This window comes from Stegostoma tigrinum, chromosome 40 (assembly GCF_030684315.1).
Source record: "Stegostoma tigrinum isolate sSteTig4 chromosome 40, sSteTig4.hap1, whole genome shotgun sequence".
Classification (NCBI taxonomy): Eukaryota; Metazoa; Chordata; class Chondrichthyes; order Orectolobiformes; family Stegostomatidae; genus Stegostoma; species Stegostoma tigrinum.
In genome coordinates, this window is record NC_081393.1 from 4,252,607 (window position 1) to 4,280,214 (window position 27,608).

The window sequence follows — 27,608 nt, forward strand, 5'->3', positions numbered from 1 at the left end:
TCTCAAACTCCCTGGTAATTCAAACACAGTACCAGGCTTAAACATATTCCTCAAACGACAAAAACAAATGTTACTGGCAAAGCACAGCAGGTCCGGCAGCGTCTGTGAAGAAAAATCAGAGTTAATGATTCGGGTCCGGTGACTCTTCTACAGAACCGAATGTTTGATGTTTTGAGTTTAATGACTTCTTCAGAACTGAACAGATTCCTGTTGTTTGCAGAGAATAGGTTCCTGCACATGAATGTATGTCAGTTCTGACATAAATGAGATATACTGACAGCCTGATTGATCACACATTAGTATTGTTTTTAGCACACTCGTAATTATTCAGCAAGTGCTGTCTAATGACTTGATTCACATCTAACAATAGACATGATTCGATGTGTTAGTTCAGAAATTTGCTAATGGTCTTCCATACTGCTGTCTTTTCTTAATTGGCAAAAATTAAATGTTCAAAATACATATTTGAATTTGTATAGCTTTATCCATTATAAAAATGCCATTACCATCAATTCTGCTGAAAACCTAGAAACGGAGATTTCAAATGTGTGCTCTCTTTGAGGAATCTCAGATTAAATATAAGTTCAACAGAGAGATGGAAATTTACTTTGACTCACTTTACAGCATGTGGATAGATCAAATACAAGTTGGATCTCATATAATGTTTAAGTCTCAGAAGTCAATACAGCTAATTAGAAGTGGATATCTAGGTCATCAATTGGCAAAGGCAGAAACACACTTTATCTGATTTATTAAGTCTTCATGATGAATAAGTCTGACGCACGTTTCACCTTGCCAAGCAGTATTTTACTGACTACGATTCTTAACTCCAGAAGGAGACACAGAGGAAAATGATGTGTGAAAATTAAACTTCATCATTAGGATACAGAGAGGAATAACTCAGTACTTCATATAACAGCTGGGTTCATAATAGCATGGCATTTTTGTCTGTCGACTTTGGTTGTTTTCTTTAAAATAAATTCAGTCCACTGGATAAACCAAATCTTATCAGTTTGAATTTATGACCCAAGTCTGAAAACTTACAAAATAAATTAAGAGCAACCATTACTCAATATTCAAACTAGTCAGAAGACCAGGGGTGAGCCAGTTATTATTTGTGGAAAATGTAACTATCTTTCCGTGCAGTTTCAAATCCTTGTTCGCTTTGAATAGTTTTACATTTTCATTATTAAATAGGCAGAAGATGCTGGAAGCAATCTGGCATTACCTTACATCATCTGATTGAGTCTGGGACAAATCATCACAGAATTACAGTACACTCAGGTGACTGTAGAAGTAAGGACTGAGGGGAAAAAAAGAACTAAAATGTGCGAATCTTGCCCTAGAAGGGAGATATCTTGAAGGTTATCAGATACACAACACAGTCAAGCGAATGGAAGAAATGAATCCAGACCGGAACTTTGAACTATCACAAGTGGTGATCAGCACATGGAATTACCTTGACATAGGATGGGGTTGCACATTAAAAAACAATCAGATGTTGCAATGGGATAATGGGAGGTCTTCCACAGTTAATGAACAAAGATGGAATGAATCGCCTTCCTCAGTTGAACAGTCTCACTCAGAGGAGTTTTTTTTCCACCATACTGAAAAAAGTTGAAGCGAGTGACCTTGGTACTTACACCAATGAGTGAGGCATTGCGATGTGATTATCCATTTGTCTTTTTGGAACAATATTACCACACTTGTTTCTCAGGAAATGGCCCAAACACTAAGAGATAATCTATATCTTTGTTGCGTGGCCAAAATACGACATACATCGTAGAATCAGACCCAAAACAGCAAAACAAAGAAACTGCTCATCACTCCTCAAACTAATAATTTCCGGAGACATTATTGTTAAATCAGATTTTATTACTTGTCTCAACCTAACCTACTCACTCTTCCAGAACATACCCACGGTGTTTCATTTCCTTTTAATCCAATAAATCACAGCAGTATTGCCAAAGCACACTGATCAGAGGTAAATTAAATGCGTAGAAATGACCAAAGTTGGCAAAAATTTCAAAAGGACACCCCAACTCAAATTACTTGGGATCCTTGATAACATTTAAATAGTAGGCCTTCCCAGCCACAGTATTCCAGGTTGATTCAAAAATCACTGATAAAGCAATCTGTTTTGCTTTCTCGGTGCAAATAAGAAGAGTTGAAATAAAGCCATCGACATATCAGATTTTCCTGTTTCTATGATTGCCAATGGAATATTTTCAATTCTTAGACTTTAAGTTGCAACGAGAATGCTGGCAAAGAGTTATCCATAATTATATTTGTTTTTACAGAACTTGTGTGTGCCAAACAAAATCAGCTTATCATGCCTTAGTATTATCCATGCAAAAGCAGGTAAGGACTTTTTCTATGGAAGATGTTACGCGAAGCTGAAGTTCCTCTTTGAAAGCTTTCACAGCCAAGTCATTCTTTCAGTCTTCCAAGTTCCGGGTCATGAACTGAGTTGATGCCACTGAGCTTCCAAGGTTGAACCTGGACACAAATGAATCCAAGTCCCAAGAACCTATGCCAAAAACAGAAGCAGCATTAGTGTAAATCAACACTGCATTGAACTGCTCAAGTCAACCGCCTGGAACAGAATCTTTTTACCTGTGATCTGTTGCGGCAAGCAAAAGATGCCCAACTTCCCTGAACATATAGGAATGTTAAGAACAAGCAGAATAAGGGATCTGTAAATTTGCTTCAGAGATAATGGGAACTGCAGATGCTGGAGATTCCAAGATAATAAAATGTGAGGCTGGACGAACACAGCAGGCCAAGCAGCATCCCAGGAGCACAAAAGCTGACGTTTCGGGCCTAGACCCTTCATCAGAGAGGGGGATGGGGGGAGGGAACTGGAATAAATAGGGAGAGAGGGGGAGGCGGACCGAAGATGGAGAGTAAAGAAGATAGGTGGAGAGAGTGTAGGTGGGGAGGTAGGGAGGGGATAGGTCAGTCCAGGGAAGACGGACAGGTCAAGGAGGTGGGATGAGGTTAGTAGGTAGCGGGGGGTGCGGCTTGGGGTGGGAGGAAGGGATGGGTGAGAGGAAGAACCGGTTAGGGAGGCAGAGACAGGTTGGACTGCTTTTGGGATGCAGTGGGTGGGGGGGAAGAGCTGGGCTGGTTGTGTGGTGCAGTGGGGGGAGGGGACGAACTGGGCTGGTTGAGGGATGCAGTAGGGGAAGGGGAGATTTTGAAACTGGTGAAGTCCACATTGATACCATATGGCTGCAGGGTTCCCAGGCGGAATATGAGTTGCTGTTCCTGCAACCTTCGGGTGGCATCATTGTGGCAGTGCAGGAGGCCCATGATGGACATGTCATCAAGAGAATGGGAGGGGGAGTGGAAATGGTTTGCGACTGGGAGGTGCAGTTGTTTTTTGCGAACTGAGCGGAGGTGTTCTGCAAAGCGGTCCCCAAGCCTCCGCTTGGTTTCCCCAATGTAGAGGAAGCCGCACCGGGTACAGTGGATGCAGTATACCACATTGGCAGATGTGCAGGTGAACCTCTGCTTGATGTGGAATGTCATCTTGGGGCCTGGGATGGGGGTGAGGGAGGAGGTGTGGGGACAAGTGTAGCATTTCCTGCGGTTGCAGGGGAAGGTGCCGGGTGTGGTGGGGTTGGAGGGCAGTGTGGAGCGAACAAGGGAGTCACGGAGAGAGTGGTCTCTCCGGAAAGCAGACAGGGGAGGGGATGGAAAAATGTCTTGGGTGGTGGGGTCGGATTGTAAATGGCGGAAGTGTCGGAGGATAATGCGTTGTATCCGGAGGTTGGTAGGGTGGTGTGTGAGAACGAGGGGGATCCTCTTGGGGCGGTTGTGGCGGGGGCGGGGTGTGAGGGATGTGTCGCGGGAAATGCGGGAGACGCGGTCAAGGGCGTTCTCGATCACCGTGGGGGGAAAGTTGCGGTCCTTGAAGAACTTGGACATCTGGGATGTGCGGGAGTGGAATGTCTTGTCGTGGGAGCAGATGCGGCGGAGGCGGAGGAATTGGGAATAGGGGATGGAATTTTTGCAGGAGGGTGGGTGGGAGGAGGTGTATTCTAGGTAGCTGTGGGAGTCGGTGGGCTTGAAATGGACATCAGTTACAAGCTGGTTGCCTGAGATGGAGACTGAGAGGTCCAGGAAGGTGAGGGATGTGCTGGAGATGGCCCAGGTGAACTGAAGGTTGGGGTGGAAGGTGTTGGTGAAGTGGATGAACTGTTCGAGCTCCTCTGGGGAGCAAGAGGCGGCGCCGATACAGTCATCAATGTACCGGAGGAAGAGGTGGGGTTTGGGGCCTGTGTAGGTGCGGAAGAGGGACTGTTCCACGTAACCTACAAAGAGGCAGGCATAGCTGGGGCCCATGCGGGTGCCCATGGCCACCCCCTTAGTCTGTAGGAAGTGGGAGGAGTCAAAAGAGAAGTTGTTGAGTGTGAGGACGAGTTCAGCTAGGCGGATGAGAGTGTCGGTGGAGGGGGACTGGTCGGGCCTGCGGGACAGGAAGAAGCGGAGGGCCTTGAGGCCATCTCCATGCGGAATGCAGGTGTACAGGGACTGGACGTCCATGGTGAATATGAGGTGTTGGGGGCCAGGGAATTGGAAGTCCTGGAGGAGGTGGAGGGCGTGGGTGGTGTCACGGACGTAGGTGGGGAGTTCCTGGACCAAAGGGGAGAAAATGGAGTCCAGATAGGTGGAGAAATAGGTGTAAATTTGCTTGTCAGGTTTTTGCTGTATATTTGAAGGTGTCTAAGCTGTTAGTATATTATTATTAACGGATAATTGTGAATGCAGGGATTGAATTACTCTGGACTTCAGAAAACATTCAAAAATATTTGTGACAACATATGGAATTCTACAATGTGATTACCAGCTTGTAATTACTTGCTTTGTTTGTGTTCTTTATATGTGCTTTGCAGAAATATCTGCTCAATGTTAATGACGGGAAGGTTTCCTCTCAATTCTGTTTGTGAAATTATAGTAGATTCTTTTTGTACACCTTTACAGTCTTGTTCCAAGTGAATGAGATGACCAGCTTAGTTTCTACCCATCCATCTCTATCCTAGTATTGATTATAAACACAATGCAATACTTGGGATCGACCTGGATATTGTCGCTCCAGCTGAGGGCCTTGGGTCAGTCTGTTGGGGAAGATATGCGAGGAAGAGACAGTCAGAAGGGGCTGAACAGTGGTCAGCAGTAGTGACAGATTTATCAAATAGGCAGGAGAGGCCCAGTCACCTCTGCAACGTTTATTCCACAGAAAGTGATAAATAGTTAAATTGACATGTAATGAAAGCAAGATTATCTTCAGCAAGTCTTCTCTTTCTGCTCCAATATCATTATCCATCATGTCATCTTTGGCTTCCTTTTCTTTGTAAAAATACGCAAACAACGCAGCAGCTACTAGATGTACATTGACAACGCTAAAATTTCCCTCATCACTAGTCTTTTTGACATTTCTACTGCATCTCTAATTTCCAAGATTAGATGGAAATACAGCTTTCTCCAATTAAAGACAGGGAAATCTGAATCTGTAATTTTAGATCAACCACCAACTCCTAGCCTTGTTATTGATTTGATTCACAAAGAAAACGAATCACGTTGTTCTATCTCCCATAACTCAGTTCATCTCAAACTTTGCCTTATTTGAGTTCAACCCCAAAAACAATCCTCAACACTATTCTTTCCAAGGTCCTGTTCACTAACCTATTTTGGTTATCAGTCCTCAAATGTCTCAAATTTAAATTCTTTATCCTCACAGCTTCATCCTGTGTAAGTTCTTCAGCCAGAGCTATAACTTTCCCCAATCTCTTAGCTGCCTTGTCTCCACCTTTTTGTCAACTGTTCAGACCATCATTGACAGCTGGAACTTCAACTGGTAAGACCTCACACTCTACAATTCTCTTTCCTGAAAATTCTCAGCATCTCCATTACCCTGTTCTTTCAGACATTCCTTAAACCAAGGCTTTATGTAACCTCTCCAAATATCTCCCCATTTGTTTTCAAGTCCAATCTTTCCAGTCCCTGTGTGGAGCTGTGCGACACTTCCTTTTCTTTCCATTTGATATCTTTACCAAATTACTGTTATTATTAGGAATTCCTGAGAAGGTTGTGAGATTAGCACGCTTCCAATGAACTGGATTTCTCCCCAAGTTTTTCCCACATACAAAATCATAGTTATGTGCAAGCCCACATATTTTATTGAATTTCATTTTCAGCGAAGGATTTTGTGCTGACTGCCGTATCTCTTACTGACAATTAGCCTCAGTTTGATACTTCATAATACGGGGATTAAGCGACGAACATCAGGACACAGTCGCATTTCAAGCTTTTTTATTCACTGGGCTTGCTGTTTGCACGATCATTTCATTTATCTAAAATGCACAGTTTGCTTTGAAAGTAACCCTGCTCTATGATGTCCTGTAACTTGTCCCTGCAGTCATTTACTAACAGCTTGAATGAAACATTGCATTTCATAAATTTTTAAATGGGAGGAGCGTCTCTCTTGTCATTTCATTCAGAACCAGACTTTTTTCAAGGAGGTGTCCATGTCTCATTTTACCCTGTGCTTTTTATATTTGCCATGCGACACACTGCTCAACCTAAATGCAAATGATTTGTAGCAAGTTTTCATATTTCATTCCAAAATCTGTCTATTAAATGTTGAGGTGAATACTTTTTCTCCCTGTCTATTTCTTTGGAGTAACTTAATCTTCACTTTTAGTCTCCACAAAGGAGTCAGGAAAACTGAGCAGTCAATCTGCTCTCAGATCTCTCCTGCCTTGGCCTTATATAAGGAGTGCAAAACTGACTGGGGTAGAAATGCCGGGGCTAATGCTTCGCTCATTGGGGCCCAATGAAGGCAGAATACTAATGTGGATTTTCCATGAAATATCACTCTGCTTCATCTTGAAATGATGTTTTGATGGGAAAAAGTATTTTGTCTTTTGTCACCGCTCCAACCAAATCAGTATGAGCTTTCATCAGAGGTTGAAAATGTGAACATTGCTGCTTTCTGAGATCTCTATTAATGCAACTGTAAGGCATGCTGCAAAGAGAAGCCTGTTCTACTCACACCTTCAGGAAAACACCTTTGGGCTCTCTTGTTGGTGCTGTGGACTTTTACTTGGAAATTTAAAAGAATAGAAGAAGAAAACCATTCTAAGACTCGGTGGCACAATATCCTTTAATGTTAAGGTACTGCCTTGGAAAAGAACTTTTTTTTCATTTGATTCCGATGTTGTCCACCCAAAGATTGCCCTTAGGGCGGTGATAAACTGGCACGTTGATCTGCTGCAGTCCATGTGATGTAAGTACACCCTCAGTGCCACTAGCTCAGGATTTCCAGAATTCTAATCCTGCGATATAGAAGGAATCATTTCAAGTTAGGATGATGTTTGGCTTGCAGGGAACTTGTACTTGATTGCACTTAAACAGAATTGCTGTCCTTGTCCTTCTAGGCGGTAGTTGTTCCAGGTGTGGAATGTGGTGTCGATGAAGCTTTGATGTGGAGCCCAAACTTGCATATTGCCCAGTTCTGAGGAAGGGTCACCGGACGTGAAACATTAATTCTATTTTTTTGCTTCACAGATGCTGCCAGACCTGCTGAGCTTTTCCAGCAACTTTGTTTTTGTTCCTGATTTACTGCATCCGCAGTTCTTTTGGTTTTTGTAGTGTTGGATGTTGTCCAGGTCTGGCTGTATTCTGTATGGACTACTTCAGAATCTGAGGAGTTGTGAATGGTGCTGAACATGCTTGGAGTTTGGATGCTACTATGTCAATTTCCTGCAGAGTGGTCTGGGATTCAGTAAAACGGTCTTCCAACAAGTGTAACTATTTTACCTTTGTGTGAAGTACAACTTCTACAAGTGGAGGGTTTTCTCCCTGTTTCCCATTGACTTGAGGCTTATCTGATGGTTAGTATAACAATGAGTCAAGCGCTACCTTGATGTCATCTCCCCTTTTGATTTCCACTTTTTTTATTTATCAGTTCCTTGTCAAAATCAAAGTAAGCATTAGTGAGCAGGTCATTGCGGAACCATTGCACCTTGATAGGATTGTTACTGATTCCTTCAATTAGTTTTATGATGATCAAGAGAAGACTGAATGCAATAATTGGCCAGATTGTCCTTTTTTTGAGGAAAGAAGATAGCTTGGTAATTTTTCACACCATTGGGCAGATGTCATTGTTGTAGTTGTACTGGAATAGCGTAACAAGATAAATACCTCAAACCTGAACACATCTTCGGCGCTATTGTGGAAATGACATCTGGGCTAAAGGCCTTTGCACTATCCAGTGCCCACAGCTTGATATCACATGGAATGAACTGAATGGGCAGAAGACTGAATCTGTGATGCCATGATATCATAAGGATGTCAAGTTAATTTTAGCAACTACTGTAAAAGCACTCATCTAACATTTTCACCACACCAAGCAATTAAGAACAATTGTTTTGAACAAAATATGATTATGTCATTTTAAAATGTAGGTGTCTTGCTTGACACATTTAAATGACCAAGTCAATTTGCAACTTCAGACCTGTTCTATCTAAATGATTTTTCTTTGAGGATAAATTTCATAATCAGTACAAACCACTGATTTCAACATTTTGTTTATATCTTTGAATATGGCAAACAGGGCTTTAAACTGTAGCTAGCGTAATTAAAACGCAGTTGTTTGACCAGACCCTTTGGCCATCTGGGTCTTTTAGAACATAGAACATAGAACAGTACAGCACAGAACAGGCCTTTCAGCCCACAATGTTGTTCCGACCATTGATCCTCATGTATGCACCCTCAAATTTCTGTGACCATATGCATGTCCAGCAGTCTCTTAAATGACCCCAATGACCTTGCTTCCACAACTGCTGCTGGAAACGCATTCCATGCTCTCACAACTCTCTGTGTAAAGAACCCGCCTCTGACATCCCCTCTATACTTTCCACCAACCAGCTTAAAACTATGACCCCTCGTGCTAGCCATTTCTGCCCTGGGAAATAGTCTCTGGCTATCAACTCTATCTATGCCTCTCATTATCTTGTATACCTCAATTAGGTCCCCCTCCTCCTCCTTTTCTCCAATGAAAAGAGATCGAGCTCAGTCAACCTCTCTTCATAAGATAAGCCCTCCAGTCCAGGCAGCATCCTGGTAAACCTCCTCTGAACCCTCTCCAAAGCATCCACATCTTTCCTATAATACGGCGACCAGAACTGGACACAGTATTCCAAGTGCGGTCTAACCAAAGTTTTATAGAGCTGCAACATACCCAGTCTTGTAAAACAGTTGAATTATCCATTAATTGCCTCAGTTGCAGAGGTTCAAATGAGAAGATACATAGGCAACATCCCAAATCATTATTCCAAACTAATATGGTACCCCCAAAATGAGCAATATAATGAAAATCTTGCAAGATGGCACCTCCAACAGTTCAACACTGCCAGAGCATTAGACTGGAATTTCAGTCAAGATTCTCTGAAATGGGCCTTTGTATCTCAGCTGACATAGGAGTCTGGAATACACATCATTCTCTGATATGAATCGAACACTAAAACTGCTTTATTGTTATCTTGAAGCCCATACAGGGCAGTGGACATAATTTAAATTCAGTCCATAATTGTAAAGCACAAAGCTAGTCTTGGTGGTAATCATGCAATTATCATCTGATTGTCATAAACCCAATCTGATTTATTACCAAGTTTTAGATTGTTCCTTAACTGATCTGGCCAATGTGTGACTGAATCCACAGAAATGTGAATGGCTCTTTAAACTGCACTTTGAAACGGACCTCCTGAGATTGATGGGTGACAAAATGATAGCCTTGCTAGCCACACTCACAGCCCATGAAAAAAAAATTGAGACTGATTAACTCCCAGCCCTGAAAGGATAACATAATTTCTTGAGCTGCTGAAAGTTGGTGAGGGACCCGGTGGCAGGAGTGGCAACTGCACTGGCCAGGTTCAGTGAAGACTCACGTTGACGGCAGCATGGGTGGAGGCGAGATGGCACTGGAGGCTGGCAACTCTTGTTCTGGCAGCACAGCGAAGAGTCTTGTGGCTGTTTTAAGATATCGCTGGAGAGTGGCAATATTATACAACACCTTTCTCTGTATTTTGTAAACAAAAGTGACAACAAATGAATCAAATCAAATCAAAAAGTGTATTATTCACCCAACTTTTGTGGATGAAGATGGCTCCAAATAGTTCAACCTTCTCTTTGGCACTGATGTGCTGGTCTCCACCACTAAGGACAGAGACAGTTCTACAACTGTTGCTTGTCATTTAGTCATCCATCATCTCTTATGACTGGATGTGGCAGAATTTCTGAGTTTTGATCTGACTCATCACTTGTAGGACACATAGACCAACCTCAGGGAATCTCTCTCCCACTGCTTCTTTTCTCTCCATCTTCGGTCCGCCTCCCCCTCTCTCCCCATTTATTCCAGAACCCTCACCCCATCCCCCTCTCTAATGAAGGGTCTAGGCCCGAAACATCAGCTTTTGTGCTCCTGAGATGCTGCTGGGCGTGCTGTGTTCATCCAGCCTCACATTTTATTATCTTGGATTCTCCAGCATCTGCAGTTCCCATTATCACTGATACAATTTTAACCTCACTGCGAAGCCTCTTCCAGGGATGCCTAACCTGAAGAAGTTACCCCCCTCCCTCCAGACCAACCTCAGGGAATCTCTCTCCCACTGCTTCTTTTCTCTCCATCTTCGGTCCGCCTCCCCCCTCTCCCTATTTATTCCAGAACCCTCACCCCATCCCCCTCTCTGATGAAGGGTCCAGGCCCGAAACGTCAGCTTTTGTGCTCCTGAGATGCTGCTGGGCCTGCTGTGTTCATCCAGCCTCACATTTTATTATCTTGGATTCTCCAGCATCTGCAGTTCCCATTATCACTTGTAGGACCACATAGCTTTGTTGCAAGTTGAATCCACTTTTTTGCATACAATAGTCCTAAATATATACAACTTGTATAAGAGCTGGCATAAGGCTCCTGTAGCACAGTGGAAATGTCAATGCCTCTGAGCTACAGGTTCTGGATTTAAGTCTCACCTGTGCTGGACATGTGTCACACATATCTGAACAGATAGATTATTAGAAATATTACAAGAACTAGTATAGGGAGGATGGGCCTCTTTGCTGCACCATTCCAAACAAGTTGGGAACATAATTTTATATCTGGACTATAACCTTCAGTCACCATATCATCTAAGCATCCTTACTTGGAATGATGTTTCTTTCATGATGAACTTTGTCGGGATAAAATGCAAAGATGCTCATAAACTATAGTTGGATGAGCCAGTGGGGGGGCTTTTATTCAGGGATTCAAATTGCAAGGCATAAAGCTACCCAAATGGGTGAAAAAGCTTGGAGTCCAACACAAACTGAATACATGTTTCTCTCAAATTGTTGGCATTAAACCCGTGCGATCACATAGTAAGTGAGACCTATCATCATTAAGAAAAGGAATAGTTAAAACTCCTGCTTGGAAAATTAGATGAAAAGATCTATAAACAGTCACTTTGCTTACAGTTGATGCAGTTGCTAGGAGATTCCCCTCCACTGCTATGGTGATAGGTTTTAGATTCACTAGCAATGCTGGGGCACCTTTTAAACACCTGATCATTTGTGGAAGTGGCATATCTCCTAGCAACAGTCACAAATAGGTAAGATGCTTTCCCTTTTTTCTCTTATTTTCTCATCGTAGAAAACTAAATACACCACTGTTGCAACACTCATGTGATCTTACATACTCAAAAGTGGCCTATGAACAAGGTTATGATCTGGAATACATTGCCTGAAAGGGTGTTTGAAACAGATTCAATTTGAATTTTCAAAAGGGAATTGGACATATGTTTGAAATGAAAGATTTATAGGATGAAAGAGAAAGAGCGAGGGAGCAGCATCGATAAAGTAACTCTTAAGGAATCCACAAAGACATGATGGCTGAATGTGGTGTGATTCAATGATTCCACTGAATAGGCTGCTGCAGAAAATTTTTACCTCCGAATTTTACAATGAACGTTTTATGTTCATTTAAGTAAGATGTACAGGACTTTTGTCTAAATGAAAAGGCAACACCCCTGAACATGCAGCACACCCTGAAATGTGAAATGTCAGCCTTAATTGTGTGCTCCTGTCCTCTTCCATCTTGAAATCATTCTTTCTGGCTCGAAGTAAGAATGCTGCCACTGAAGCATGCAGATAGACTAAACCATTTGTTCAGATCTTGTCAAAAACCTCAATTAGCTTAATTGGAAAAAGCTTAGAAAATTCTTTTAGTTGATATCAGACAACAGATACATATTTTTTAAACTTAAGTAAATTTTTACCTTCAGTTTTTAGTGCTTAAGGCAATGGTTAATATGTGTGCTGAGCAGTCTGTATGGTTTCCTTCTATCTCAAACTTCTGTACATTCTTTTGAATGTGACTTTCTTAGTTGCAAGGCAACAATGGTGATGTTAATCAAATTAAATAAATCCATATCTTTACTGTGTAATTTTGGTAATGCCTGCAGTAGACTAAAGGCTGGTGGGGTGGAAGGTGAAGACAACAGGAACCCAATTATTCTACAAAGGACAAGTGCAAGAAATGGAGTCAACCATGGTGGGTGGGATAGAGTTGAGGAAAACCGAAGCCTTATTGACAAATAAGTTTGGCAGTGATTCAAGTGGTTCTCATTTAAATCTTATGTGTCTACTTTTGTCCTGTTGCCATATTTTATAGCTATTCACTGTCAGGCCTTCAGTCATTTAACGTCTCCCAGCTTCTAAGCTATCAGACCTTTTTGGTTTTCCTCTATTGCTCATGTTCCTATTGCCTGTTCGATATTTTCTCAATACCTGCCATATTACTAACTTTATTCCAGTTCTGATAAAAGATGCTGACCTGTAATGTTCACTATTTCTCACTTCATAAATGCTGCCAGACCTATGAAGCATGTTGAGATTTTCTGGTTTTATTTCAGATTTCCAATATTCAGAATAATTTGCTTTGGCGTAAAAAAGAATATAGATATTCGACTCTTGCCAAAAATCCAAATCATGTCACAGGCTCTATCCACCTTTCCAATGTTGCTGAGGCTAAAACAAATGGTGAAATGATAAATAGACTTGGTTTACCCTAAGAATTAGTTTGCTGACAAGGCTGAAGTGGAAGTTTGCAGCAACATTTGAAGACTTTGACAAGGGGGTCTGAACAAATGGTTCAGATTACCTGCAAGCTTCAGTGGCACCATTCTCACTTTCACTTTGAAAAAATGCTTTCGGGGCTTGAGCACACAGTCGAGGCTGACATTTCTCATTTCAGGATGCAATGCAGAGTCAGGGGTGTTGGCTTTTGGTTGAGACATTAAAAACAGTCTTCTTTTCTTACTCAGATGGGCACAAAAAATCCATTGTAAAATTCAAAGAAAAGAGAATTTCTTCCAGCGTCCATCCAAATATTTAATCACACAATCAACACCACAAGAAGAGATTATTGGTCAGGTATCTTATTGAGCTTGGGGCTCATTCACAGATTGGCCACTATGTTTCTCTACATAACAGCTGTAACATAGTTGGGTGCATCATGGGGTTGTGAAAGAAGTTCCACCAGTTCAAGTTTGTATCTACTTCTTAATGTCAGAAAAACACAGAAAATAGGAGCAGAAGTAGTCTGTTCAGACCATCGATCTTGGTGTGCTATTCAATATGTCTCAGCATACAACTCACGATCTTGTTTCCACATTCTTCCCACACCCTTTGAACTTTCACCTAAAGAACTACGTCTATCATCTTCAAAACATTCAAAGTTTTGGCCTTAACCACTTTTTGGAGTAGAGGATTTCACAAGCTTATCACTCTCTGAGTAAAGAAATTTCTCCTTGTCTCAGACCTAAATGGCCCACCCATCTCCTTAAACAATGGAACATTCCACGCAAGAAATAATGTGCTAGATTTTTGGAATCGTATCAGAATTGAGTTTCCAGTGCGGGTGACAAAGTGATTTGCAAAGATCACTTTGTTAAAGTGGTGACTCAAATCCCCCTGCTGTCCCCACCTCCCCCACCACTTTTCATTTTAGTCTTGAATTAATGACAACAGAGTTGTGTTCGTAACTATAGAGATTTTAAAAAACGCATTTATTGCCAGTTTAAAATTCTACGGGTGGAAGCTTTATGTCATCTTGTTCATGAGCACCACTAATACCAGCCAAACCCATTAAGCTGCATGTGCCATTTTGAAGCACTAATCAAAATAATGTTATGATTAACTTTGATGCACCTGAACTGATTTGCTTAGTGCTGTTGCTGGTTAGAATCTTTGCTTGTCAGAAGTAAATGGCACAATTTCCAAGGAAAATAATAGCCTGCTATTATGAATGGCCAATGGCATTCCAGTTCGAAAACATATAGAGGAATAACCTTTCTCTTGGCAATTTTTTCACATGTGTGGCTAGTCTAAAATATACAATTTTGATATCCCTACTAAGATATTAAGAGAATCCTTCCACATAAATCCTCCTCACAGACTATACAGTAAAAGAACCAAAACAGTTTGCAGTGGTCTATCTTTTGCCATCAGTCTTTTTTGACATCAATGAGGCAAAGCAATGCAAAGTTAGATTTTTGAGATCCTTGAAAGCAGGTGAAATTTAAAAGGGTTTCAAGACCTTCTTGTATTCTTTTTTCCAGATGCATGTTAATAGGTGGCAGGCATTCCAAATCAGTAATTTGTGGAAATGCAAGGATTCCACAACAAATGCAAATTGCTGAGCAGTTTGAGAAGATAAGCTGGTAGTTCTAAGGATGTCATAACCGAGTTAAATTATGAGCTGGTTAAAATATTACCCACATACCAAAATTAAATTTGAGCCCCAAAATCACTGCAAATCTGTCACCTTTTCATTTCTATGGTTTAGTCGGCGAATTGTTCCAGGTTCATAATCGTATTTACACTAGCAAGTGTTTAATACTGCACATCAATGCTCAATATAGAATAATCATCACAGAAAGACCTGAATACCATATTACACAATTTTAATATCACTGGCCTTTATGTTGCAGTTGATTACAAGAATTAACTCTTTTGGTACAAAAATTGCAAAGTTTGAGTTGCTCGTTTGATTGGCATTGATATCAGATTGTGTCTGATGCAAAGATAAAATCACTTCCTTGATTTAATTAGCAGTATTGTTCTTTTGATTGACGGGGACAGGCGAGTCCTATTCTAAGTCTTCGTACAAAAAGTCCAGGCTGGAAATTATTCTCAAGACAATTTAGATAGGCACCATTATATTTATGACCTCTGGTATACTATAGTTAATTGGATGTACATAATTATACTTGGAATTATTATTGAAACTATCTGGGAAAACCCTGGGTCTGCAAATCTGCCACTGAGATAAGGCAGCTGGTTTCAATTGTGCAGAAACAGCTCAAGGACAAAATTTTTCCCATTTCACAGAGGTTCATGTTAAAATAAATTGGGGGTGCTACTGCCTGAGAAAAGATCCATAAGGAAATGATGAACATACATGTTTTTGAAATGCTGCCTCTAAATTAGAAAAGCAGGCCTGTGAGCAAGAACATGTTGTCACAATCAATAATGTCCACACTATTTCCTTCAAGGTTTGGAATCAAATGCAGAAAAACGTTACCAAGCACCTCTACTCACCAGGTTCAAAGTCAACTCAAGCATGTGAGTATGTACTATCTTGTTGCACAGGAATAAATGCAACAATCCAATACAACACTAAGCTTTGTTGTTAACAACCAAATATGGTTGGAGAGCTCATGTGTTCGCTGTAACTTTTAAATGAACGCCTTGATACAGTTCTTTGACAGATGGAATTATAATGCCTCTGAATTGCATGTTTCCTTCATGATGCAAATGATGCTCTAAAGCTTTATTGAATGTTTATCATTAGACATTTGCTTCTTAAATAAATAATGTCACGGTGATGTTTGTTTTCACAGCGAGATAGACTGAACTGAACCAAACTGAAGGACTGCGCAAGAATTAGAAGCCCATTATTCAGGCAACAATATAGCCTACAGCAGCATTATTAGGGTGAAGAAAAGGTGCAGACCATTCAGTGCTAATAGCTCATCATCACGTACACACATTTCTACAAAGGCACATACATGAATAACACAGTCAGTGAGTTAAGTTGTAAAATGTATCGTGAATAAAATATTTTAAATGGTTATTTTTGGCACTATCAACTCAAGACACCACATTACCATCGGACCAAAATGACACAGCATTTCCCAACACTCAACATCTTCATCTGCAGCCTTTCCAACTAGAAGCAGAAAAACATATATCCAACATGAGTTAGCTAGCACCTCATTTGGGGATAGCACCTCACATGCCAAAATGAACAAGTTGAAAGCAGTAAGGGGTGATCCCAAAAGGAGAAAATATTATGGTCGCTGTCAAAGGTATTCTATACTTTGGGAAATGTAGAAACGTTGTGAAGCTGTGTTACATTTAAATTTCTTTTCCAGTTCATCTGATTATGTGAAATATATCTGTTATGGTGTGAAGCAGGAAGCATTCAATGACCTGATAATCTTGCCTTCCAATGGTAGTGGCAATGTGGCACAGGCTAGTGAAGATACCCTGGTAGCATAGGAATGTGGGTCCTATTCATGTTTTGTTCATTCCATTATTCCTCTCAAGACAGTTCTTATATTCCTTGAGATTAACGCTATTCTGTACATTAACTTCATTTCTGATTGACTGATTAATTGATTTATTGTCATGTGTACCCTGAAATACAGTTAAAAACTTTGTTGATGAGTGGTCCAGGAAGGTCACAGCAAGCAAAGGATGTACAGATCAAAAAGACTTAGAGTCCATTCAACAGTCTGGAAAAGGACGGAAAGAAGCTGTTGTTGAACCTGACTGTGCACGTGTTCAGATTTCTGTATTTTCTGCCTGATGGAAGAGGTTGCAAGAGGTCGTTACAGGGTGTGATGGGTCTTTGATGATGTCGGCTGCCTTTCCACAGCAGTGAGCTATGTAAATAGAGTCCATGCATGGAAGGTTGGCTTCCATAATGGTCTAGGCTGTCCCACACCACTTTCTGTAGTTTCTTATGGTCCTGGGCAGACCAGTTGCCATACCAGGCCATTTTGCACCCAGGCGGTATGATTTCAATGGAGCAATTGTAGAGTTTGGTGAGGGACCTTATGGACATGTCAAATTTCCTGAGGCGCCTGAGGAAGGGGAGGCACTTTTGTCCCTTCTTGACTATCACATTTACATGGGAAGTCCAAGACAGATCGTCAGTTATTGTCACTTCGAGGGACTTGATGCTTTTCACTCTCTCAACCTCAAGTTCTGTTATGTAGATCAGGCGTGTTCTTCTCCTTTCTTTCTGAAGTCGATGATCAGTTCTTTAGTTTTGCTGATTTTGAGAGACAGATTGTTTTCATTGCACCATGTCACCAACTCCTCTATCTCCCTGCTGTATTTTGACTCACCACTGTTCGATATCCGTCCCACTATGGTGTCATCAGTGAACCTGTAGATGGCATTCATTTGGGATTTGGCAACATAGTCGTAGAGTACAGGGAGCACAGAAGGGAACTGAGGATGCATCTTAGTGGGGGGGGCCTGATGTTGAGTGTTAATGTGGAGGAGGCGCTGTTACCTATCCTCACTGATTGTGGCCTGTGGGTCAGAAAGCTGAGGATCCAGTTGCAGAGGGCGGAGCTGAGACTAAGGCCACAGAGTTTTGAGATTAGCCTGGAGGGGAATATGGTGCTATAGTCAACAGGCTGGAGTCTGACATTGGTGTCTTTGTTGTCCAGATGTTCCAGGGATGAGTGCAGGGATAGGGATATGGCATCCTCTGTGATAATGGGAACTGCAGATGCTGGAGAATCCAAGATAATAAAGTGTGAAGCTGGATGAACACAGCAGGTGAAACAGCATCTCAGGCACTCCGGAGATGCTGCTTGGACTGCTGTGTTCATCCAGCTTCAAACTTTATTATCTGGCATCCTCTGTGGACCTGTTATGTCAGTAGGCAAGCTGTAGAGGATTGAGGCAGGCTGGGATACTGGAACTGATGTGGGCCATGACCAACCTCTCGAAGCACTTCATGATTATTGAAGTCAGAGCTATTGGGCAGCAGTTATTAAGGCACACTGCATGTGTTTTCTTAGGCACAGGGATGATGGTGGCTTTCTTGAGGCAGGCGGGGACTTTGGCTTGTAAGAGGGACAGGTAAATACCTCTGCCAGTTGGCCTCTACAAGGTCTAAGTGCTTGGCCGGGGACAAATCCGGCCCCGTTTCTTTCCTTGCGTTGACTCCCAGAAAGATTGATCTGACTTCTGAAGCAGTGACAGAGGGAACAGGTGTGTCTGAGCTGTTGGGACAAGCTTTTCCACGCTGAAAGTATTTTGTTTAAACTGAGCGTAGAAAGCATTGCACGTGTCAGGGAGGGTTGTGTCATTGTCCGCGATCTTACACTGTCTCATTTTGTATCCCGTAATGTCGTTTAGGCCTTGCTGTAGACGGCAGGAGTCTGTTTGGTAGGTCTAAGCCTCTAAATTGATCTGGCTACTTTGCCCCTCGGCCATCCTCATGGCTTTGAGGAAGTCAAATCTGGATTTTCTGTATTGGTCTGGGTGACCTGACTTGAATGCTACATGCCTCATCTTGAGTCAGGGGTGGATTTCCTGGGTCGTTGGCATTGTTCCAGATTCCTCACAAAAATGCTGACTGGTCAAACAATCAAACATTTCTACCATGCAGTATTTGTGCAGAAGTGCTTTCTAATTATTTTACATAAGAGTGGATTGATGCACATATGTCCATAGTTTGTGCAATATTTTGAGAGAAGACAATGGTGATTAAGACCAGTGGCTTCAGGGATTAGATTCCTTACAGTGTGGAAACAGGCCCTTTGGCCCAACAAGTCCACACCGCCCCTTGAAGCATCCCACCCAGACCCATCCCCCTATAACCCACACACCCCTGAACACTATGGGCAATTTACCATGGCCGATCCACCTAGCCTGCACATCTTTTGACTGTGGGAGGAAACCGGAGCATCCGGAGGAAACCCACGCAGACACGGGGAGAATGTGCAAACTCCGCACAGTTACCTGAGGCTGGAATTGAACCTGGGTCCCTGGCGTTGTGAGGCTGCAGTGCTAACCACTGAGCCACCGTGCCGCCCCGTGCACCATTTTTGAACTCTGGGACAAAGAGTCAACAGTGCCCCAACTGTCCATGCAGCCAACTCAGAACAAATAGAGCATTGAGCCTTGGACTGTCTGAGGTCCAGTCGGTCTCTAATGAGCTGAGGCTGTGATGACATTAGTTTTATCACATTATGTTCTTAAGAAAACATAGGAACATAGCACATTGTTTGGCACTTCAGGCCTTGCCATTCAATTGGATAATAGCTGATCTGGTTGCACTCTCAGCTTCACTTTCCTGTCGGTCACCAACAACTTTCAACTCCACACCCTTTCAAAAATCTGTTTAACTTAGCTTTGAATATATATAAAGGCCGAGCCACAATACCTTCTGGGAAACAGAATTCAACATTTTCATGACCCTTAAAAATGAAAATTCTTTTTATGCTTGTCTCAAAACAAGCACCTTTTTATTTTTAAATATGTCCCCTTGTTTTAGTCTCCCCAACTGCAGAAAACATCCTCTGAAAGTCTAATAAAAAAACAAAAGAATTACAGATGCTATAAATCAGAAACAAAAACAGAATTTTCTGGAAAAGCTCAACAGGTCTTTCAAGAGAAAGCAGAGTTAATGTTTTGGGTCAAGTGACCCAAATTGAACCATTGACCCAAGAAGGGTCACTTGATTCAAAATGTGAATTCTGACTTCTCTCCACAGACACTGCCATAACTGCTGAGCTTTTTCAGCTATTTCTGTTTTTGATCCTCTGGATATCCATCCTTTTCAGGCCCCTCAAGTTCTTGTATGTTTCAATACGATCATCTCTCATTCTTGTAAAAATTGTGGCCTTATCCATTCGATGTTTCTGAATAAGAGAAGCCCATATTCTGAGGAATGAGTCATACCAACCTTCTCTGAACTGCTTCTAAAGCAAAAATATGTTTTGCAAATAAGGAGACTAAAACTGTCTGCAATACTCCAGCTGTGATTCCACTAATGTCTTGGACAGCTGCAGCAAACTTCTTTACTCCATTCCCCTTGTCATAAATGTCAATATTCCATTTGTCTTTAAAAAGGTCATGTGTTGACTCTAAAACAAAAATTGCTAGACAAGTCCAGCAGGTCTGGCAGCATCTGTGAAGGAAAAAAAAAGTCGGCATTTTGGGTCCTGTGACCTTTCTTCAGAACTGACTCCCCTGTCCATCCTCTTTGACCTCCTCAATGTAAGTGATATCATTGAATGAAAAGAGAAACCTAGAAAGATGGAAATAAACAGAAATGATGGATAATTTTTTGAAAAACCTTCTTGAATTAAAGCCATTTTACAAATAGTTCAAGTGGCATGTTTCTGGCATTAAACCCTGGGGATGAAACATGAGGATCAAACAGAATGAATGGTGAAATACTAATGGGTATGTAATTGGCTAACATATCACAATTCCCCTGGCCTATTTATTCATTCTCTATGTTTTTCACTTTTTTTGGACAGTTGAGTGTTTATTATGTAGAAGGACTTCTGAACGTGTTTTAGTCTTCCAAATTCTGTTAATGATACTGCGGTTTCCTCATTAGCTCAAAATCAAATTTTCCATTTGTTCCATAAAAGATTCGTAACAGACTTGAAACATTAACTTTTTCTCTGCTTTCAGATGGTATCAGACCAGCTGAGTTTCTCCAGCACTTCCTCTTTTTCTCTCAGATTTTCCAACCTATCTACATAACTGAAGTACTTAGAATTCTTAGAACTATTCTTGTGAATCTTTTCTGCACCTTCTCTCATGACTTCACATTCTTGTTCAACTGGATTCAATACTGCAGGTGAGGGTGAACCAGTGCTCTATACAGGTTCATTATAATCTCTTTATAACCGCTTTTCCACTCTGTACCCGTTTCAATAAAGACCAAAATCCTGTATGCTTTTTTAACTGCTCAACCTCTAACATCACTGTCATAATTTGAGCACATATATCCCCATTTGCTCTGACCCTGTACTCCCTTTCCAATTGCATCCTTTATTTCATATTATCTGTCTCCTTTCTCCCACCAAAATAAATCATTTCACATTTCTCCTCCATTTAATTTCATTGGTGACTTGTTTGCCTACATAATTAGCATATCTATGTCCTCTTGTAGTTTAATATAATCTTTCAACAGTTCATAAAACTTCTACAAATTTTGAGATGGTGGCCTGTACACTTAAGTCAATGATATTAAATTATATTAAGAGAGGCAGGGGGCCTAACACCAAAACCTGGAGAGTGAATCACAGAGTGGCTGGGCATTATTACAGTCAGCATGACTCTACAGCAGCTACTACCAGGGATGTTTAGGTTAGGTGGGTCAGACATGGGACATTAGGGGAATGGGTCTAGGTGGGATGGTGTGGACTTGTTGAGCCAAATGGCCTGTTTCCACACTGTAGGGATTCTATGAGTTTTTCTTTATTCATTCATGGGATGAGGGTGTCACTGGCTAGGCTAGCATTTATTGCCCACCCCTAGTTATGCAGAGGATGATTAAGAGTCAACCACGTTGCTATGATGTAGGCTAGACCAGGTAAGGATGGCAGTTTCCTCCCCAAATGGGCATAAATGAACCAGATAGGTTTTTTTTGACAATCAATTCATGGTTATCATTAGAGTTCTTAATTCCAGATTTTTTTATTGAATACAAATTGATTTGAATCTGGGTACTCAGAAGATTATCTGGGTCTTTTGTTAACAGTCCAGCAATAATCGCACAAGGGCATTGCATCCCCCACCACAGTATAAACTCTTTCTCCAGTCTGAAAAATACTACTAATCACTGCAGTGATTGTTGTTATCCAGCCACTTTTATATCTATGTTGCTCTCATTCTTTTTATTCCTTAAGCTGAAAAAGAAATACTCAGGCATCAGAAAGAATATGCTCCCACTCTATCTCTTCCCTCTAGCTGGTGGACGGGTACAGCATCATCTGTAATTTTACATCCAGTCAGATAACTGGGTCAGAAAGAGCAGAGCGGTACCACTGCAATGCATCCTTCATATTTGTAATTTGGTCATCGATAGTTACAAGCTCCACATTCATTCTTGGTAATCACAGTCACAAACTGGAGGGTTTTCCACTTTCATTTGTTCATCAATTATTCATTTGCCATGTTTGTTGTGGATGAAGTTTAAGGTTGCTTATAGCTTTGCTGAATATGGCCAATGATCTTACGTGTCAGATATTTCACAAGTTGTGTGTTTCAGACTTCTTCTGAACTCCATTTGGCATTCAAAGCTTCATCACAGTTAAAAGTTGCATTCTGAAGGCAAGGCAATGGGTTCAGAAGGGTTTAAGTGTATTCAAACTCTTGGAAGAGGCATTGGTATAGTCGTCATTTGGACAAGTAATCTAGAGGCTAAGACTCAAGGGATATCAGTTAAATTTCCGTCATGGAACTGATGGAACTTAAAATTCAAATAATTAATTAAATCTGGAATTGAAAACCAGTTTCAGTGAGATGGTGACAGTCCATACATAGTTCTTGGCCACGGAGGGGACAAGGGGCATCAGTGATGTCCAAAACACTAATGCTGATGCTTCTAAGGTTGTGATTGCCAAGTTCTTGACCAGATTGACTGGCTTTTATCTTGGAAACTGCCATTATCAGGTGTTCATGGAAGTTGGAATGTGGTTAAGCGACATGACAAGGTAGGTTGGAGTGAAGTTGTCATTCAGTAGTGCCACATTAATTTTCACAAAACACTTCATGGTTCCATTATGAAGGTAGAGTGCTGTGGCTGTTACATCATGTTTGGCTTGAACTTCCAATCTGCAAATATTCTTCCAGGATGTTTAGGCTCCTGACCAAGATGGACTCAATGTTGCCAGAGCTGGCTCCTTGCATTTGATGATGCAGCTCATTTGTATCTCAAAATGTACACAACCTCATTGACGAAATGCCGCGGTTGTAAGCTGCAGACATTGAAGGACAAATTTTTAACGACTGAGATATGTGGCAGTTCATTTTTGAAGAACAAGAGGAACTATTTTTGTCATTCAAAAATTGGTCGGCATCACGCTTTTCCAGTTTATTCATGGATTGTGGCCCGGCAATTATTGTCCATCCCTAGCTTCCCGAGAAGGAGATGGTGGGCCATACTCTTGAACTGCTGCAGTCCACATGTTGTTGGTATACCCACAATTCTATTCGCGAGGGAGTTCCAGGATTCCAGCCCAGTAATATTGAAGGAACTGCAATATATTTCCATCAGGATGATGTTGTTTGGAGAAGTAATTGCAATCAGTGGCGTCTGCTGCCCCTGTCCTGGGTTTGGAAGATGCTGCCTCAGGAGCCTTTGTGAATTTCAGCAGTGCCCCTTGTAGAAAGTACACATTGTGGCTACAGACCGTTGGGAGTGGAGGGAGTGAATGTTTATTAATATAATATCAATCAAGCTGGCTGCATTTTCCTAAGTGGAGTCAAGCTCCTTGAGTGTTGTTGGAACTGCATTCGTCCAGGCAAATGAGGAGTGTTCCACTACACTCTGACTTGTGCCTTGAAGACAATGGGAACGCTCAAGAGGCGAGTTATTCGCTGCAGGATTCCTAGCCTCTGATCTGCTTTGTAACCACTGGATTTATGTTCTTTGCCTGGTATCATGACACTCTTCAGCGTATCTTTTGTACTGATGTGCTGCACAACCCAAATATTGACCATGATATTGTGGAACCTCCTCCTCCAGTGTGTTGTTTAATTGTCCATCACAAATCAAGACTGGAAGTGACAGGACTGAAGAGCTTAGATCTTATCCATTGGTTGTGGGATCACTGAGCTCTGTCTATCACTCGCTGCTTATGTTACTTGGCACGTCAGCAGTCCCAATTGTAAGTTCACCAGGTTGACACCTCATTCTTTCGGGATACCTGCTGCTATACCTGGCATGTCCTTCCGCACTCTTCAAGGAACCAAGCTCAATTGTAATGGTTGAGTGAGGGATATGAGCCAGCCCACGAGCTTGCAGATTTTGTTGAAGTATGATTCTGCTGCCACTGATAGCCCATGCTGTTTCTTCAATGTCCTGTCTTGAGTTGCTCAATCTGTTCAAAGTCTGTCTCATTTATTATCGTGATAGTGCCATGTAACATGATGGAGTCTTTTCTCAATGTGAAGGCAGGTCTTCATCTCCACAAGGACAATGCAGTAATCACTCTTGCTGATACTGTCTTGGACACATGCATCTGTGTCAGAACATATCCAGGAATAATGACAGTGCTGTCTGGGACATGGTATGTAAAGTGTGATTCCATAAGTTTGACTATGTCAGACGTTACTTGACAGTCAATGAGATACTTCTCCCAATCTATCTCTTCAGACTTTAAACAGATCTTCCAGACTATAACACTGAGCCAAGAAATAATCCTTCCGTGTTTCAGTGTCACACGTTTAATCCGGGCCTTCTCAGAGGTTGTTGACATGTCTACAGAAATGGATCTCACTTGGATTTTGCCAGAAACTCAGTTTAGATGAGCAATGTTTCCAGTATTGCCTAACTTATGGCTAACTAATTGAAAGGTTGTGAACCACCATCTTTCAATTTTTATTGAGCTTGAAACTTTTATTTGTATTAATTGATTCTTGATAGAAAATGTGCACAAATATTCTGTTTGTTTCAGGCCACTGAAAAGTTGTCTTTCGGTGTGATATTCATAACAGCCTCAGTGAAGATCACAGGAAACTTTAAATAAGAACAATATCAATAGTTGCTGAAGGCAGACTTGACTTTGTGCTTTTTGAAACAGATGGTCATGAGTTCAAGGACCACACCAAAGATGTCAGCACAAAATCCAGGCTGACAACAGTGTCGGGCTGAATGAAGGCTGCATTGCTGCAGGTGCAGTAAAACAGTTCTTGTGGCACTATTCAAAGAAGAACAACAGAGTTCTTCGCAGTGCTCGAACCAAAACTTATCCTCAGTAAATACCTGAAAAAATTATCTGGTGACCGTCTCTTAGCTATTTGAGGGATCTCGCTATGTGCAAATTGGCTGCTGTACTTCGAAGGTTCCAACAGTGCCAACAGTCCAATACTACCTAAAATAAAACTGAAAGAACTGCAGATGCTGTAAATCAGGAACGAAAGCAGAAGGTGCTGGAAAAGCTCCGCAAATCTGGCAGCATCTATGGAGAAAAGTCCAGAGTTAATGTTTTGGGTCCGGTGAACCTTCCTTTGAGGACCCAAAACGGTAACTCTGACATTTTCTTCACAGATGCTACCAGACCTGCTGAGCTTTTTCAGCAACTTGTTTTGTTCCTGCAATATTACTTTACTGGTTGTAAAGTACTTGGAGCATCCTGAGCTTGTGGAAGGTGAAGGAGAAACACAAGTTATTTTGGCTGTTGCCAAAAAAATCCCTGCTTTCCCTGTCAACAAAATGTATTTGCTGGGCTAACAGTCCACGTCAAAGTCATTGGTTGTGTATTTAGGTTTCCGAGATGTAATGAAGGAACTATATGAATATGCGACTTTTATGTTTGATTGATCACTTATATTCATATACCACAACTTTGAATGACATAATGAAATCAATGAGATGAATAAAAATAATCAAAAAACCAAATAACTGGATGATTGAAACAAGGAGAAAAGGTTCAACACTGATGACAACAAAATATTTACAATTAAACACGTGAGCTTTGATTTTATGCTTTTCACTGTAATTTGGTACGTGACAGTAATAAATCAAATCAAATCAAATTATGCATTTAGTTCTGTTCTTCAAGCTGAACACCAAGAAGAAAATCATTTCCCCACATCCAGAATATTTACTGTGTTAACTACTTAAGTCAATCATTCAGTCTGTCGCTGTGCTTCTGATAACTGAAGGTCTCTTGAAACTGGAGATGGAATTCATTCTATAGCTCAAAAGCTCTACAATGATTCATTATATTAATTATTGTTAAGTATGCACAAGGCCTTAGTTTGTTTAGGTTTTCCATGACAGAATACAAAACGAACAATTTATCGTAGTTTTGCAACAGTTCCCATTTTGGTTTCAGTGCTGTGACTGTGGAATGTTGTAAAATGCACATAAGACTCAATTGTTATCTGCTTTATAAAATAATTCCCTTTAATAATTTAATTTTAAATCTATGTGATTTATCTGGTTCCTTTCATAAAGAAAGATACACATTATGAATATCAATTGGCGTGTTCAATTGACGTTGACCTCCTCTCTTAGGATCACCATTTGTATTGTGATTCTAGTTTTGTTGAGTTTCACAGAGACCTTGCTCCACAAAATCAAGCAAGATCTTTCACCACATCTTACCAAGCAGACCTCATTAATCAGTGATAATGGGAACAAAAGATGCTGGAGAATCCAAGATCACCAACCCTGTCTCTATGGCACCTCTCTTGCCTGATTCTAGCCCTACCTTACCAGCCACTATTTCCAGAAGAAGATGCCACTCACTAGGCATCTAATGAAAGACGAACATCTCTGGCACTTGCGCCTTCTTTAAAATGCCACTATGCTCCCGGACAAACAGTGGCATTCTGAAGGTTTCAAAGGACAGTCTTTCCAAATATGTCTGAGAATGTAGCATGAGATTCCCTGACAGGTCCCAGGGGAAGAAAAGGAGTGTCCTCTTCTCCCCAGAGGACCAGTAGAGGAGTCCACACCATCAGGCCCTGGCAGCCCAGTCTGCGGTGGCCACCTGTATGTACAGTCCAGAGAACTGGGCAGCCAGCAGTGCCACAAGAAGGTTAATGACCTTCTTCACTCTATGAGGGCAAATGTTGTACTCTTCAATTGTATACACCATATTCATTTTGTTGCTCTTGTTGCTCCCACCTCCCACCAAAGTCATTGCTTTACGACTCTCATTATTGTGTGCAGTATTTTCTTTGACTGATCGTTGTTTCCTCAAAATCTCAAACATCATTAAAAGTCCATGGTCTCTTTGCAGCCTGCTCCCTCACCTGGGGCACCTCAGCATCTTTCCACCACTTGTACACAAGTAATAGCCTTGTTACCTGTCCTCATCTCAGTCAAACTCTCCCTCTCTGCCATTCTAGGAGAAAATCTTCCCATGACAGTGTAGGGTGAGACATGACTGGTGCCTCCACTCATACTTCAATCAAGAACCTCATCCATTAAAGAATGGGATTTCCCGTGGGAATCTGTGACATCCATGTCTTACGAATCGGGTAAGCACCACTCTTCATTAAACTGCAACTCTCACACAAGCACTGTTGTCAATGTCAATCATTGCACATCACTTCTAACGACTGACTGTGATATCTTCTCTCTCCTATGTCTTGAATGTACCTATGGAGATACAGACTGTTCCATCACAAGCCACAGTTTCGATCTCAGAGGCTATGATGACAAAGGAAGAAGCCCTGTCACTAAAAGAATTCAAAATTAATAAAGAAAAAATTTCTCAGACAGACTGTTGGCACACAAGGTTAACAAGGCACTGGGACCAGATGAGATACATTCAAGG

At 41.4% G+C, this 27,608-nt stretch overlaps 1 protein-coding gene and 1 long non-coding RNA gene across 4 annotated transcripts in view; one reads left to right on the top strand and one right to left on the bottom strand.

The window, feature by feature from the left end:
* Positions 1-1,884: 1,884 nt before the first annotated feature.
* LOC125448069 (phosphatidylethanolamine-binding protein 4) overlaps positions 1,885-27,608 on the bottom strand; it is a 383,111-nt gene continuing 357,387 nt past the window's right edge. For 2 of the 3 annotated variants that reach the window (XM_048523052.1, XM_048523049.1), the window contains one exon: positions 1,885-2,530. In XM_048523052.1, coding sequence (XP_048379009.1) covers positions 2,439-2,530 — 92 coding nt within the window. In that variant the 3' untranslated portion in view covers positions 1,885-2,438. Of the gene's footprint in view, positions 2,531-9,956; positions 10,088-27,608 lie in introns of all 3 variants that reach the window. The other variant, XR_007246641.1, reaches the window with a different exon arrangement.
* Positions 11,583-27,294, top strand: LOC125448070 (uncharacterized). The gene is made up of 3 exons (XR_007246642.2): positions 11,583-11,651; positions 15,597-15,666; positions 27,178-27,294. It is a non-coding gene; the product is annotated as an uncharacterized LOC125448070 (long non-coding RNA).